The sequence below is a fragment of the Rhipicephalus sanguineus genome, chromosome 3 (assembly GCF_013339695.2).
Source record: "Rhipicephalus sanguineus isolate Rsan-2018 chromosome 3, BIME_Rsan_1.4, whole genome shotgun sequence".
Taxonomy (NCBI): domain Eukaryota; kingdom Metazoa; phylum Arthropoda; class Arachnida; order Ixodida; family Ixodidae; genus Rhipicephalus; species Rhipicephalus sanguineus.
In genome coordinates, this window is record NC_051178.1 from 128827492 (window position 1) to 128841478 (window position 13987).

The window sequence follows — 13987 nt, forward strand, 5'->3', positions numbered from 1 at the left end:
CCTGACGTAGAGCTCGCAATACGCGCAGCATTCCATTCACGATGATCGGCAGTATCGTCTCGTTGTCTCTTGTTCTCCCCTTCCCTGGCCGCGTATTCTGGATCTACTCGTCGCTTCCGTTGCCATTCTTGTACAGCGACAAGCCTCGCTTCACGATACGCTGCTTCTTCTTCGGGAGTACGTACTTTCTTTGGCCCATCTCGTGGATGTATCTGATCGAGCGACGGAAGCGCGGTGGAACTCGGTTACGCGAGGTGTCTCCGTCGGTGGGCGTGGCTTAGCGACAGCATCTGCGGGGTTGTCGCTACTGCGCATGCGTGGCTTGGCATTATGCCAGGCGATGTAGCAGCTGCGGCGTCGCTGGTTGCCACGGGTACGGCCCGGCTGGCTTTTCGTGAAACACGCACGTTTGAACGGCTGCTTAAACAGCTTCGCTTTTAAAAGAGACTAGAAAGGAGCGTCACGGTAAATGTTTGATACCTGGTCATAAATAACATAAGAGAAAGCTCGCGGGAATGCGCTTTGATTATCTGCTGGGCACGTGGTAATTTCCAGCCAGCGAGCACGGAGAAAGCATCAGGAGATTAGAGCAGCGAACAAGGGCAGATTTGTGACAAAGACTTTAGTAAGAGCTACCATGCACCAAACTATGCTTCGAAGGGCCTGGCAACTGCGTTAGACTTTCTATGAGCAAATCCGAGAAATCATGAACTCTTTCTTGCAAAGAGTGCTGTCTATAGAGAAAGTGGTTGTTGTGGTTGAGCCACGCCCTGTAGCAACATCGTCATCACCATTACCGCTTCCATAAACTCTACTAGTACACTACCTAGAACACAGCACGCGACGCACTCCACTTGCACCACAAGACTACAAAAAAGCAGCATACCCAATGTGGAAAACATTTGTCAACCTAAGTGCTGTGTACCTAAAGAAAAAGCTGCACAAAAAAAATAAAAATGCGCAGCTTGCACTAGTAGTGTTCGACCTAACTAAGTTTTGCTGGTAAATTGCCAAGCTTTTGAAGAGAGGCTTAAGTTTTTGCTAGTGGTACTAAGTGTGCCTGGACTTGGCTAGACATGGCTAGACATGTCACGTGACTACCTGTTACGTGACGTTCTGATTTTAGTCACGTGACTAGCTGCTGCGTGGCTTATGGCGGGGACATGTCACGTGACTAGCTATTACGCGACCTTAGTCGCGTGACAAAATGTTACGTGATTTTTAGTCACGTGACTAGATGTTGCGTGATGTCACGTGATTTTTAATCGCGCGAGTAGTTACATGGTGTTACGCGATTCTAGCCGCGTGGCTAGTTAGGTCAGGTTACGTGATTTTAGTCACCTGAGTGGTACGCGGTTTTTAGTCAAGTGACTAGATTTTACTTGATGTTACGTGATTTTAGTCACGTGACTAAATGTTACGGGATTTTTGCCACGTGACTAGTTATTACGTGATGCTTCGCACTAGTGGTGTCAGGCCTGAGGATGCGCGGAGCTGGGCGGCCTTGTTTATTTTTCTCGTTATTTTTCTATTTCTTTCTTCCTTTCTTTGTCTTTCATGTCTCTGTTTTTTCTATGTGTTTTTGTCTCTATTTATTTCTATAAACAGCCGGAAACTATTGATCATTGTTTCATTGATTGTTGTGATGTAGTGTTCTTTTAAGATGTTCTGCAGCGAAAACTGAAAATAGACTTTGAAATCAACCTGGTAGACATTAGGTACCTTGATGTGACGAAGGACAGGACAATACGCTATGACCTAATCTTACGTATTGGTCTGCATAGTCTCTGGAGAGCAAGACTGATTGACAGGAATGCTGAGCCTAAGCGATCAACAAAAAACATATTCCAAGAACAAGTGATTCAAATACGCGGGATATATGAACGGTCTAGCGATACTCTAGACTGGTTTCCTGTGTTTAATTTGTGTTTAAATATGCCTGCTTCTTAATATTTACAATATCAATCTAAGTGCAACGGTTGCCTTCCCTGTAATAACGAAAAAAAAAAAACAATAGCATGGCTCTGCGGTAGAACACCCTGCTTGCCATGCGGACGACCTGTGTTCGATTCTTACTCGAACTCAAGATCTTTATTATTTATTTTATTTGCATATTTCTCAATTTTTCGGCCACCTACAAAATGATGATTTTTCGCTCACAACCAACGACACCAACGCCGACACCGGAATTTCTGCGAGATGAGCTCTCCAACGCTATCGCGTTAAAGAAAGCACGAAGGCAAAAAGAGCACACGTACCACAGACCGTCGCAAACTGCGCCTGTGTCTGGTACGTGTGTTCTTTTGTTTTTGTGTTTTTTTTTCCGCAGCACGTTTCTTTAATTTTTTTAATTACACCAACTCTCTCACATCAAGCTCCTGCTGCTAATTGTTGCACCCATTCCGGGATGGCGGTGCACGATTTTGCGACCTCTCCGCGGTCATTACGAGCTACATTATCTGTCGTCTCTAATGTGGGATCTCTTTACCAATCTCGCATCTTGTTAACGTCTATATTACATGCCAATCATAATGTTAGGTATGGTGCGAGTAATTCGTACATATGACCACTTGCTGCTTACACTTACGCGATAGAGTGGGTGCAACCTCTCTAACACTCTGTCGCGCAAGTTGTGTACATGCAATCTGTATACGCTTCGTATCACCTGCTCCCCCTGGTGTTTACCCAACCTAGATTGACGAAGGACATATGATGAATATGCGCCAAATCCCGAATGGCACTTCATTTGTGTATGTTCCTGCGTGTAATAATAATTGTTGGAGTTTTAAGTCCCAAAACCACAATATGATTGTGGGGAACGCTTCCTGCGTGTGTTTGTACGCGTGTGGGCATATGTACACACACAAGAATGTAAACATATTGGGGGAAGGGGGGGGGGCGAGGGATTCCCCAAACCATTCACTGGCTACGTCACTGGCCGAACTGCCACCTAATTTAACAATAAGTCGTCACGCCTACACCACGAAGAGCGCTTGCAATGGTCTTCCTAACTAGAAGAAAAAGATACTGTATAGTATAATAGATGGGTAAGGAAATAAACACGGAGATAGAGGATCGTGGACGGTGGCCGAAGGCGCCGATAAACCGTTCAATTATTTTGTATCCGAGCAGATTGCCTCACCGCTCGGTCGGCTGGTCGGCCGGCCTGCGAGTCGATCACGCCGAGTCCCATCCGAATCCAGAAAAAAAAGGCGGACACAATTTTCTCGCGGCGCCATCCTTGCACGGAAAGGAAAAGACCCTCTTATCGCTTCCCCCATTTCTCTCGTATCTAGGTCAGCGAGAAATGGAACTGGTCTTATCGGAGGTGAAGCAAAACTAAACACAGCAGGCCGGGGCCAGCGTCCCCATCCGCTCGTGACGCCAACGGACGGCTCCATTCCAGCACAACGTGCTAAGGCTCGTCAGTCGTGCCTATAACCGTTAGCTGCCGAAATATTGAAGACGTCGTATTCTTGGGCATCTTCCACCCATTTTCCATGACGGGGTGTGGTGGTGTCCATCATGTACACTTTCAAAGTTTCTGGGAAAGGCTGGTCCCATTAAAGTGCTCCAGTTTGTTTAGTGTACGGTGATGTGTTTCGTGTATCTTCTGTATCGGTGGCACTCCGCGTAATCACTTCTTCCTTCATCATGCCTTACCCATCCATAGTAGACATGCTGGGTGTGCCGGCAGGCATACACCTCTCCATCGCCCATTAACCCTTTCAGACACCACCTATGAAGAACTGTCTGTAAATGCGTCAAATCTATACAAAGTTTCTTCAAGGCACTCTAAATTCTATTGTAACAAAAATATTGTGATAATACGTTAATTTGTGTGTGTTGTAGTGATTAATCCTAATTAAATTGTAATTAAGTATTTGTTTATTCTGAAGTAATTAATGCTCTGCTTTTGCATAAATAGAATTCAATCTTGGGCTAGAAATATTGAGCAAATTCGTTTTCGGTTATGTCCATATTGAGCGAAGAAAAATCATACTTTTGTCGGGGCTCGTGGGAAGCGGCATGTCGAGCGACTCGTCGAGCATGGTAGTGTCTTCAGCAAAGTGACCATATGCAACAGTACACTGCAAAATGAAGGTAAATGAAGACAAATATTTTACGCAGGGGTTTCAATTCGTCCAAAGCCCAAAGTGTCTTGTTCTTTCTTAACCCCTAGTCGACACAACTAACAAAAACAAGTGGTTTACACAATTGTGCACATAGCGTCTCAAAGGGTTAAAGAACCTCTCTTCGCGTTCGTTCTGTCTCTTCTTGGTTCTTCTCGGTTCTAACTTTGCGCCACGTCTTTCAAGTAACGATGCACCAACTGGCCCAACATAGTGTACTGTTGAACCTCCCTCTCCCTCCCCCTTTATTACGCTCTCCTCTCTCTCTATCTATCTCTTCGTCTTTCTCTCCACGATATCGACAATAACTTCGTAAACCGAACTCAACCTGTATCGAGCTGAGTATACTTAATGCTTCCGTAGTTGAGCACTTATCGAATGTGAAGTATACTATATAGACCAAAAGCAGGTCGAAAACAGACCCTGAGTGACTTACCTAGAGCCGAAAGTTGTCAGCGAGGTCTTCTTCAGACCGTTATAGCGGAAACCAAATGCGAACGGAAGACGGAAAGTGTGCAACCAGCAGGCGCCTGACGGAATAAAAGTGGCACGATGGAAGTGAGGTATGACCCGGAAGTCACGTGCCAGAAGTTGGAAGTTGCGTCAACGTGGGCAGGCATACGAGGCATAAGTGCAAGATTGATCTCCGCTCACTCTCAATACAAGGAGTGAGTTGTCCGCCAAATTTGTGTCACAGCGACAGCCGTTCACTGCAGCTGAAAAAGTTTTCGTGGAGTTCCTTTTAGGCAACATCGAGTTCATATGCTTCTGTTATACATCTTCACTAGATTAATAATCACCTAAACCAGTCTTCACGCTTTCGAAATTCATGACGTGATCGCGAGCCGTCGTGCGCAGTCTGATGAAGTGTCAACCACCGGTCTTTCCTTTGTTGTTTGTTTTGCGAAGCCTCACCCAACAATTAGCGAGTCCACTTGGTGATTTCGTAAGCATTATTCATTACTAAACCTAGCTCGTTACTCCTGTTTCATTCCCATTTATTGCATCCTGCATTTTATTCCACTTCGTTATTATTCTGCGCGCTTTGTTGATCTCGAATGGTCACAAATTTGCCAGAAACTTTCCTAACAGCATCCACTTGCAACATAACCGCGTTAAAGTAACCGGAACCCGTACGGCATTTCACCACGTGTCATATATATATATATATATATATATATATATATATATATATATATATATATATATATATATATATATATATATATATATATTCTGTTTTTCTCCTTTATTACTAACTTATACAATCTGTTCTTGTCCCCACAACCCAATGCGAAACTCGTCCCACGCAGCGCTTCCATTCTATTACGCGGACTCACGCTGTAACAAATAACCTCGCGCGCACTGGAGGAGCCATTACGCTAATTAGTTCCCGCCTCTAGCCAAACAAAGAAACGCGCCACACGTGGCACCGTTCCCATGCATTCGGAGGATTAATAGAGTCCGGTGTAAGCACTGGCGGCGTCCGCTACGCTCAGGCAAGTCCGGCAAAAAGGGAGGCCACGCGAGCTGCGCCGCCAGCGAGCAATTCCATGATGCCCAGATGTATAGAGTGTCGCACACACACCGGGAGATTGTAACCTGGCGTTACTCCTTGAGGAACATGGCAGTATGGCTCATCAGTCAACGCATGAGTGTCACTGTTCATCCGATGCGCGCGACAGAGCTGTCTTCGGTGCTTATTGTGAGGCATGGCAACCTCCCGCTTCATCTGGAAATATGCCTGTAGAAAAACCTTGGAGAACGCTTGAGCTTCGTCTTCAAGAGTAGAACGCGATAACGTAATCGGGCCCTGCTCGCATCGCCTTCTCAATCGCTAGCCTGGCTTCGCTAAACCTAAACCGTGCCGCAAGGAAAGGAACGTCTGTGCGTCTGTAAACTGGCCCTTTCAAACTATCCTAGAATGCGTACTGCAAGTACAGTTGCGAAGTGCCCACTACGACATAATTCTTCCTTTTGCGAGTTGGCGAGGTACCGCTACGTGTCCGTAAGGCAACACGCGCACATGAGCAGCTGCACGCGCTGTTGATGTTGTGGGCCTTTGTACCAACCCCTCGTTGCGCAGTTCACATGTTTTGACGCCTGGTGTGATTTTAGGCTTCTTCCACGCAATATAGCATGTTTTAATGACACACCTCGCACTACGCAACATTCATATATTGTTCTTTTCCGAAGCACTTTCGAGCACGGGCGTGGCTTCGTGGTAAAACACCTGCTTGCCACGGGAAGCCTTGGGTTCGGTTCCCACTGGAACCAAAATTTTTTTATTTGTTTTATTTGGATCTACCTCGAATTTTCGCTCACGACCAACGCTGATTTTTCGCTCCCAACAAAAGACGCCGACGCCGACACCGGAATTGCTGCGAAACGAGCTCTTTTACGCTCTCGCGTTAAAATAGATGGTGCACCGTGTGCGCTCGTCTATTTCCCGGTTTTTCTTGAACACGGCCGGCACCAGTCGTGGCTACCGTACATATTTGTTTGTCTGCATCTCTTTTTTACGTCTTTTCTTTCCGTAGGTCTGCAAATTCGGAACAAAAGCGAAGAACCGCGAACCTTCTGATGAAGTGGACGAGGCACAAGTGCATTCAAGCAAAGTATGCAACATACAGTACTTACGGATTGAGACAGGACAATTTAGGGCTAAGTAACGTACATATTTTCGTTTCCACCATCTTCAGTATTGGTCATATGGGCGTAATTTTAACTCGAATACGTAGATCAGAGCCAACATTATCTTTAGAGACCATATTCGTCGCGACATGACATGGTTATCTCGAGCAATTGCGCATACCAGTCGTTATACTAAAAAACATTGATGTCTCGTTTGAATCTGTGAGTACTGTACATAATCAACCAGTGAAAGATGACTTTCTATTTCTAGTATACACTCTTTCTATCGACACACAGACACACACACATAAACACCACACACCACACACACACACACACACACACACACACACACACACACACACACACACACACACACACACACACACACACACGCACGCACGCACGCGCACACACACACGCACGCACACAGTCTCTCCTTCACTCATTCACACAAAGAACAAATAAAAAAGAAACGTGCGCGCATGTTCACCCCAGCACTATCTATCTATCTATCTATCTATCTATCTATCTATCTATCTATCTATCTATCTATCTATCTATCTATCTATCTATCTATCTATCTATCTATCTATCTATCTATCTATCTATCTATCTATCTATCTATCTATCTATCTATCTATCTCTTATATATACGCTCGCGGGGATTTCAGCCTCACAACACGGAATATAGCTGGCGAGGTTGCAGACATCAGTAAAATTAAAAAGCGTGGTCAGAGATTAGAGACCGTCTGCCGCAGAGCGGTACCTCAGTGAAAACGGCTTATAAGGCTTACGGGGAAACCAGTGGCCACATTAGAACGAGCAATAAACGCACATACCTTGACGCGTACACACGAAAGCACAGGCGGCGTACACGACAATGTCGGGGCGTCCCTGATCCGTGCCGAACTTTCATCGAGAAACAAAGAACGACGACGCGCAAGACGCGCAATGCAGTATTATGATACATTAAGTGAAGAAGAAGAATGAAAAAATAAATACCGGGATTCGGTGCCTTGCATGGCCGCCGTTATACAGCTGGCTTTGGCCGAAATGGGATTTTAAAATTGAGCGTATGGGGCGGAATTTCGCTTCCTACGGGATTAAGCTACTCACGAAAGATACGCAGACGCCCAAGGGGACCCGGGAACCCGAAGAGGGAATCCCAGGAGGGAAGAAAGGGACGGACTGGAAGAAAAGCCTTCCCGATTCGACCCCCGTCCTTTCGTACACGAAGCACCTTGAAATCTCCTGGGTTGTCCTCCGTATAAAAAGCTTGTTTACTTGTGGCTCTCCGTTTCATTCTCCGCTTCGCGACTGTGTGTTTGCCAACGGAGTTCATCCTGGTTGATTTTCCCACTTTGCTATTGCCACTGCCCCCTCCCCCCCCCCCTCTCTCTCTCTCTCCTTATCACTCTATATTTGCCCTAAATATACAATATGCATTACTTGATCGCTAGATAACATAGCGAAGAGCTTCACGAACTGCTATACCGAAATGTAGAGGCGATCGAACAGTGGAAATTCAGTACCAAATAGAATAGGAATGTCCGAGAAAAACGATCTTCAGTTGTTGCGTCGAATATCGAATAGTTGCTCGTTTTCTAATAGCAAAATGGAAACAGGAATTTCGAGGGTGTACATAGAAATGGCTACTAACTAACTAAATATAAACTTATTACGTAATGACACACACGCGTGTAATTCCGGTCGAAACTGGACGTCCGATGGTTCACTGAAGAGCTCGCCGATGAGAAACAACTGCTTTCAGCGATATGACTCAACCACGACGATGACAGTTGTATGCTCGTATAGAAGAGTGTTGTGTTTCTCGAATGGGATAAGTGCGATACTAGCGCACGGCGGATTGTTCTAAAGCACCCCAAAGTGGAAGCACCGAAGGAAAGGACTTGGACTTCCATTCTGAGGCTGAGCTTGCCTATAGAGATTTTGAGAAGGCTTCTTACTGAGAAAATTCTCCAACAATCAAGCAGAAAGTGGCCTATTCTTTCCGTTTCGCTGCGTTTACATAGAACGCAGAAGACTCGGCTCTGCACATAGCTTCCATGTAAGTAGAGCCGAAGTTTTCAAGCAATCGAGTGTCAGCATCTCCATCTACTAAAATCTGGTAACGACAGCCATACTGTAGCTCAGATTTCAGCGAACATGTCGTACTTTAATTAGACTGCCACAGGCAGCTTAGCGGGACTATCCGTGGCACCATAGCTATATTAGGGCTTTCCTTAATAAATATTAAGGCAAAATCCTTAAGTGACTAGTCAGGCGCTAGGCTTGAAGAACGTGGCGCGAGCTACCGAAACTTACGTGAACTCCGAAGCGTGACCTTAAAAAAATTCCGGCAGATCCCACGCACTGTGCAAACAATTTCATGCGAAGCACTCAGCGAGTAGCAGCCTACGCCGGATTTTTCGCTTTGAGCCAAGCGTTACGAAGTGCATTGACGTCTTTGCGTAAATATAGTAGTGCGCTTATCGTGGGCTCACCAGGCACGCCCAGCACACTGTCGCGTAAAGGGCAGCCCATGGTCTCACGTAACGTCGGCGCTCACATTAGAGCAGAGACGTCGTGTATATCGCGAGGAAGTGCGCACTACGGTGCGATGATGTGCATATCAGAAGCAGCTGTCGTAGGCGTATTCGCGGAACGCATGACTATTGTTTGCGCAGTCTAGGTGGGCATATGTACCATTAATTACATTGATATAATAGCGGATAACCAACATTGTAAGGACAATTGGCGTTGTCCTGATATGACGCTTGTTTAGGGTCTTTTTCAGAAGAAGCTTGAAACACTGGCCTCGCTCGGTGATGGAAAACTTGACTATGGCATTTTTTTCTACCAAGTTAAGGAGACGGCCACGAGAGCGCCAAGACGTAATAGGCCAGATAGATGTAAATGGCCAAAATGCATTTGGTTCGTAAAGAAATGATCCGCACTTAAAACAAGGTTCGAGCCGGAATCGAACCCATGCATCCAGCGTGGCAGTGAAGTGCATAGGCGTGCGCGGGGTTCACCATCAGGGGGGGCGAAGGTTCATCGCAGCGCCCCCCCCCCCTTGTAAGTCAATGTACGAGGCAGAATTTTGCGCCCCCCCCTCTTAGGTGACTAGGGGGGGGTCAATGTATGGGGCAGATCTCCGCCCTCCCCCTCTTTGGTTATTATGGGGGGCGGCCGCCCCCCCCCCTGCCCCTCCTGTGCGCACGCCTATGGTGAAGTTTTATACCACAGAACCATGCCAGTGTTTGAAATTGATTGGCAAGAACACTATTCAAGCGGCGTGTCGGCCCGAGGAGTCACATTAACAGACGTAATATTGCGTGGCAGAAGCGCAAAATCACACCAGGCCTCACACCGTGTGATTTAGTGACGAGTCAGTGGTGTAAATCTCCCGACCCATTACGAAGGGTTCAGCCATCATTCATCATCATTGTCCATATCATCACCAGCCACAGCGTCAACAAAGTGTGTATCCACGCATGCGCGCATACTGCCTTACAGACGCGTAGTGGGTTCTTCGCTAAACTCTGCGCACCATTGAAAAAGACAAAGACAAAAGTGCTCGCATGAGGCATTCAAAGTTTCCATTTAATATACAAAAAGAACTGAGTTCTAAGATTAACTAAATTGAGGTTCTTTCAGAATGTTTTCTCTTCGATCACAGTGGTTCATGTTTTCTGGGTTCTTTTTTTCCTGAAAATTATTTGTTTATATCAACGATGAGTTACCGCTAAACTGTTTATTTTTAAGCCTATTATTACATCAAGTTAATTTCTTAAAACAAGGCACCATCCAATCCATGTCCGATCGAATGGTGCGGATTCCACCAAGTAAGAGGAAAAATCGGCAGATCCCACGTACCGTGGGAGTCGATGCTATGCGAAGCATGCGGCGGGTATGTGACTGTGCCGTAACTTTTTTCACTGAGCGACACGTTACAAAATGACGCTAAAGATTTGTATAAATTTTATACGCACACATATATATGTTGAAGAGCCGCATATGTGTTATATAACCAGTTGTTTACGGTTGGGTAAGGCTGCCAATGGCAACGTGGGTATTGCCAACACCAGAAGTGGTAAGCTGATATGCAGTGCTTATACGTGTCCCGAGAACGGACGCACGTTTAAAGAACCCGTGTGCATGCGTGCAAGAAGTTCTTGACAGTTCTTTAACAAGGGCATCATCACCGTGATCAGTGAGCACCAGCAGCTGGTCATGACTTGCTATAGAATCCTGTCGTGATCGTGGTGACGAGGGGCCCATTTGTAGTGAAGTATGTGGTATACTTCACTACAAGAGCTGTTGCAATCCGTGGATGCCTCGGTCATTTCGTCGACAATTGTCTGTCAAGAGAGCCGGCGACATGTCGGAACCTGAAACCACCCTTCGCGTTTGCTGGTAGGCCTGGATAGTGCTACGTAGACCAACATCAGTGGATGGTGTCTGTCGTATTCGTAGACTATCTGGCGTATGTGGCCTGCGTAGCCTAGTCTGAAAAGCGGCTGTCAATCAATATGGCGTCATCCTGGGTCAGCATTAGGTCATTGCCCAGCCCTCGTAATAAACGAAGAGGACACTGCGTAGTTCTGGTGGACGAAGTGCACTTTCGGTGCAGTGATGTGGATATCATATGTAACTTTCCTTAATGTATTCCTCCGGGATCGAGCAATGCTTCAATATAGCTTGCTGAATCATAGGAATAACAAACGTAATGTTTATTAGACTGCTATAAAGGCGGAGCCAACACTGGAACTACAGACGTTAATCTGATATGACGCATGTATCATAGGAGTACACATCGTAGGAGTATCATGTGTTTATTGCTTTCTTGCAAAATTAGATAGCCAGCACCACAACCACAATTCACGTTGCAACGATATCACGCCTGCGTAGGCTGTTTTTCCAAACCAGTTTATGGACCTGGCGTGGCCCAGTGGTAGAATACCTTGATTGCCACGCAGAATTCCTGGGTTCGATTCCTGCTGGGATCCTAATTTTCATTGTTTCCGTTCGTTCAGTCAACGCTGCCGATGTTCGTTTTCCTTAACGCTCTAGCATTTGTGTTACCAATGTCTGTTCTCGCCGTTCCCGGGTAGATATAAACTGTCAATCACCTGTGGCTCATACCCGTACACTGCAGCCCGTGGTAAACGGGTATGTGCCACACGTGTCTAGTGGAAAGTGTTTGACGACGTACGCGACAGGATTTTAAGGTTATTCATGTCATGACCCAAGCAATCATATTCGTCAAATCCTCTTACACTCCCATGCAAATTTTGTCTACGCCAAGTTAAGGAGGCGATCATGAGAGCACACAGACGTAGGCGGCTAGATAGATAGATAGATAGATACGTAGATAGAACGCTCAAAGTGCCAGAGGTTCGCTAAGAAATGCTTCGCATTTAAAAACCACCCAACCAACATATGCACTTGCTCGTTGCCGGGCTCATTTGTCTTACAGAAGTGCAGCCAGGCCTTCACCTGCTTGTGTTACAAGAGTGTAACATCTGACGAAGTTTTTTCGTGCCGGCCCCCAAGGCTCTTGTGAGCTCCCTTATTCTGGCGAGGCGATGCACATAGATGGAACTATTATGGCTCATATTTATGTCGGGCAGCAGTGCAAAACGTGAGAAATACTGGAATAGTGTACAACCATATTAAGCCTTCTCTTACACTACTGCCTTTTTATTCCAGTAACTTGTGTTTTTAAACTTTCAGTGGATCGATTAGACAACCATCTATACAGCTGCGTTGTGAGACCATAACAGCGTAATTTGTTCTGTACTCTTTTTATAAAGCTATTTCCGTTCACGCATGTGCAGGAAACAAGCTGAGACAAATGAAATGAAGGAAGCCTTCGTGCGATATAAGAAACTTTTCTTTTCACGCAGAGCGCAACATTCACGCAAAAATATAAAAAGGTAAAAATGACGTCATGCACGGTAATAGTCTTCAGACCATTTAGCGGACTGCTATGTCATCACTATGTAGTGCTCTGACACGGGCGTTCCGCTACCAAATTAGATCGACGACCCTCCCGATGAAGAGGGTCGTGTTGCTGACCGGTTCGTACAGCACGAACACGAATGGGTGGTTCACGTGAAACTCGATAGGCGCGCTGGGGTATTCGCAATTTTCCGTGAATACCGTGACGCCGTGGTACTCCCCTTCGTGGCCCACCTTGCTGACCTCGAGTTTGGCCTTGTGGACGAACTCGGTAAGCTGCTCGCCACCCTCTTTAAACAGGTTGCTGAGGTCGACCTTCTCCGGGACGAACAGATCGGCCAGGCCGGCCCGCTTGAGCACTTCCCGCAGTGACACGGAGCTCTCGAGCTCGATGTTGGGCATGCTCAGTTCAACGAGCGTCTCCTCGCAACTACTCACTGCCTGCTGCAGCGCCTCGGCGTCCAGCCGGTACTCCACGGCGTGCACACCGCGTCGATCTGTGGGCAGCAAAAGTAGCATGTTCCACTTGCCGCCCACGCCCGGCACTACGAGGCAGCGAGCCGAGAGCGCCTTGGACGCGCAGTAGCGGTAGTGCGAGGTGGAGCGAACCATACGCGCCTTGCAGGGATCGGTGCCGTTGTTGCAGAAGTTGGCCAGGATCGTCTTGTGGCGGTCGAACCGAGAGCCCCAGGTGTACTAGGCGTACGCTGCGCTCGCGATCAAGTGGCACGCCTTCGAAGACTTTCCGTCTCCGCCAGTGGTCGGCAGGTTCTCGCTCATCACGCTGGGCACATGTCCGCGGGACGTCGTCTCGAACCAGCGGTTGATCTCGTTCCTCGTACGGTCGGGTCTGGCGCCTGCCAGCAGCGCGCGAATGGACATGTAGAAGCACTCGCGCAGCGTCTTACTCGTGGCATCCTGAAGGCTGTCCACGGAGGTCGCGTACAGGGCGCTGATGAACTGCACGCGCTGCTGTCTTCCGTGAGCTTTCAACGAGCGTATGAGGTTCTTGAAGAAGCTCGGGACTCGGTCGGCTGGTACGGGAAGCTCGGAGCAGCGCAGTTCTTGCTCGAGCTACTCCCGGGTGGTGTCCTTGCTGCCGAACCATACGCTCACCAGCAGCCAGTAGATGCGACTCGGTGAGAAGGCAAGGTTCTGCTGGCGCGGGAGGTAGCGCAGCAGCTGATGGGTGAAGCTGTTGATGGCAATGACTAGGTGCTCCAGCGCTCGTGGTTCGAACAGCGGACCTG

General features: G+C 47.2%; 1 protein-coding gene across 1 annotated transcript; it reads right to left on the reverse strand.

Annotated features, from left to right (window-relative positions):
• Positions 1–12803: 12803 nt before the first annotated feature.
• On the reverse strand, positions 12804–13349 carry LOC119385834 (serpin B3). Its single transcript, XM_037653209.1, has one exon. The coding sequence runs from the start codon at positions 13347–13349 to the stop codon at positions 12804–12806; it is 546 nt and encodes a 181-aa protein (XP_037509137.1).
• Between the last annotated feature and the right edge of the window lie 638 nt (positions 13350–13987).

Excerpts from the sequence above, each read along its gene's own strand:
- LOC119385834 (XM_037653209.1), bottom strand. The coding sequence starts at position 13,349 with ATGGTTCGCTCCACCTCGCACTACCGCTACTGCGCGTCCAAGGCGCTC.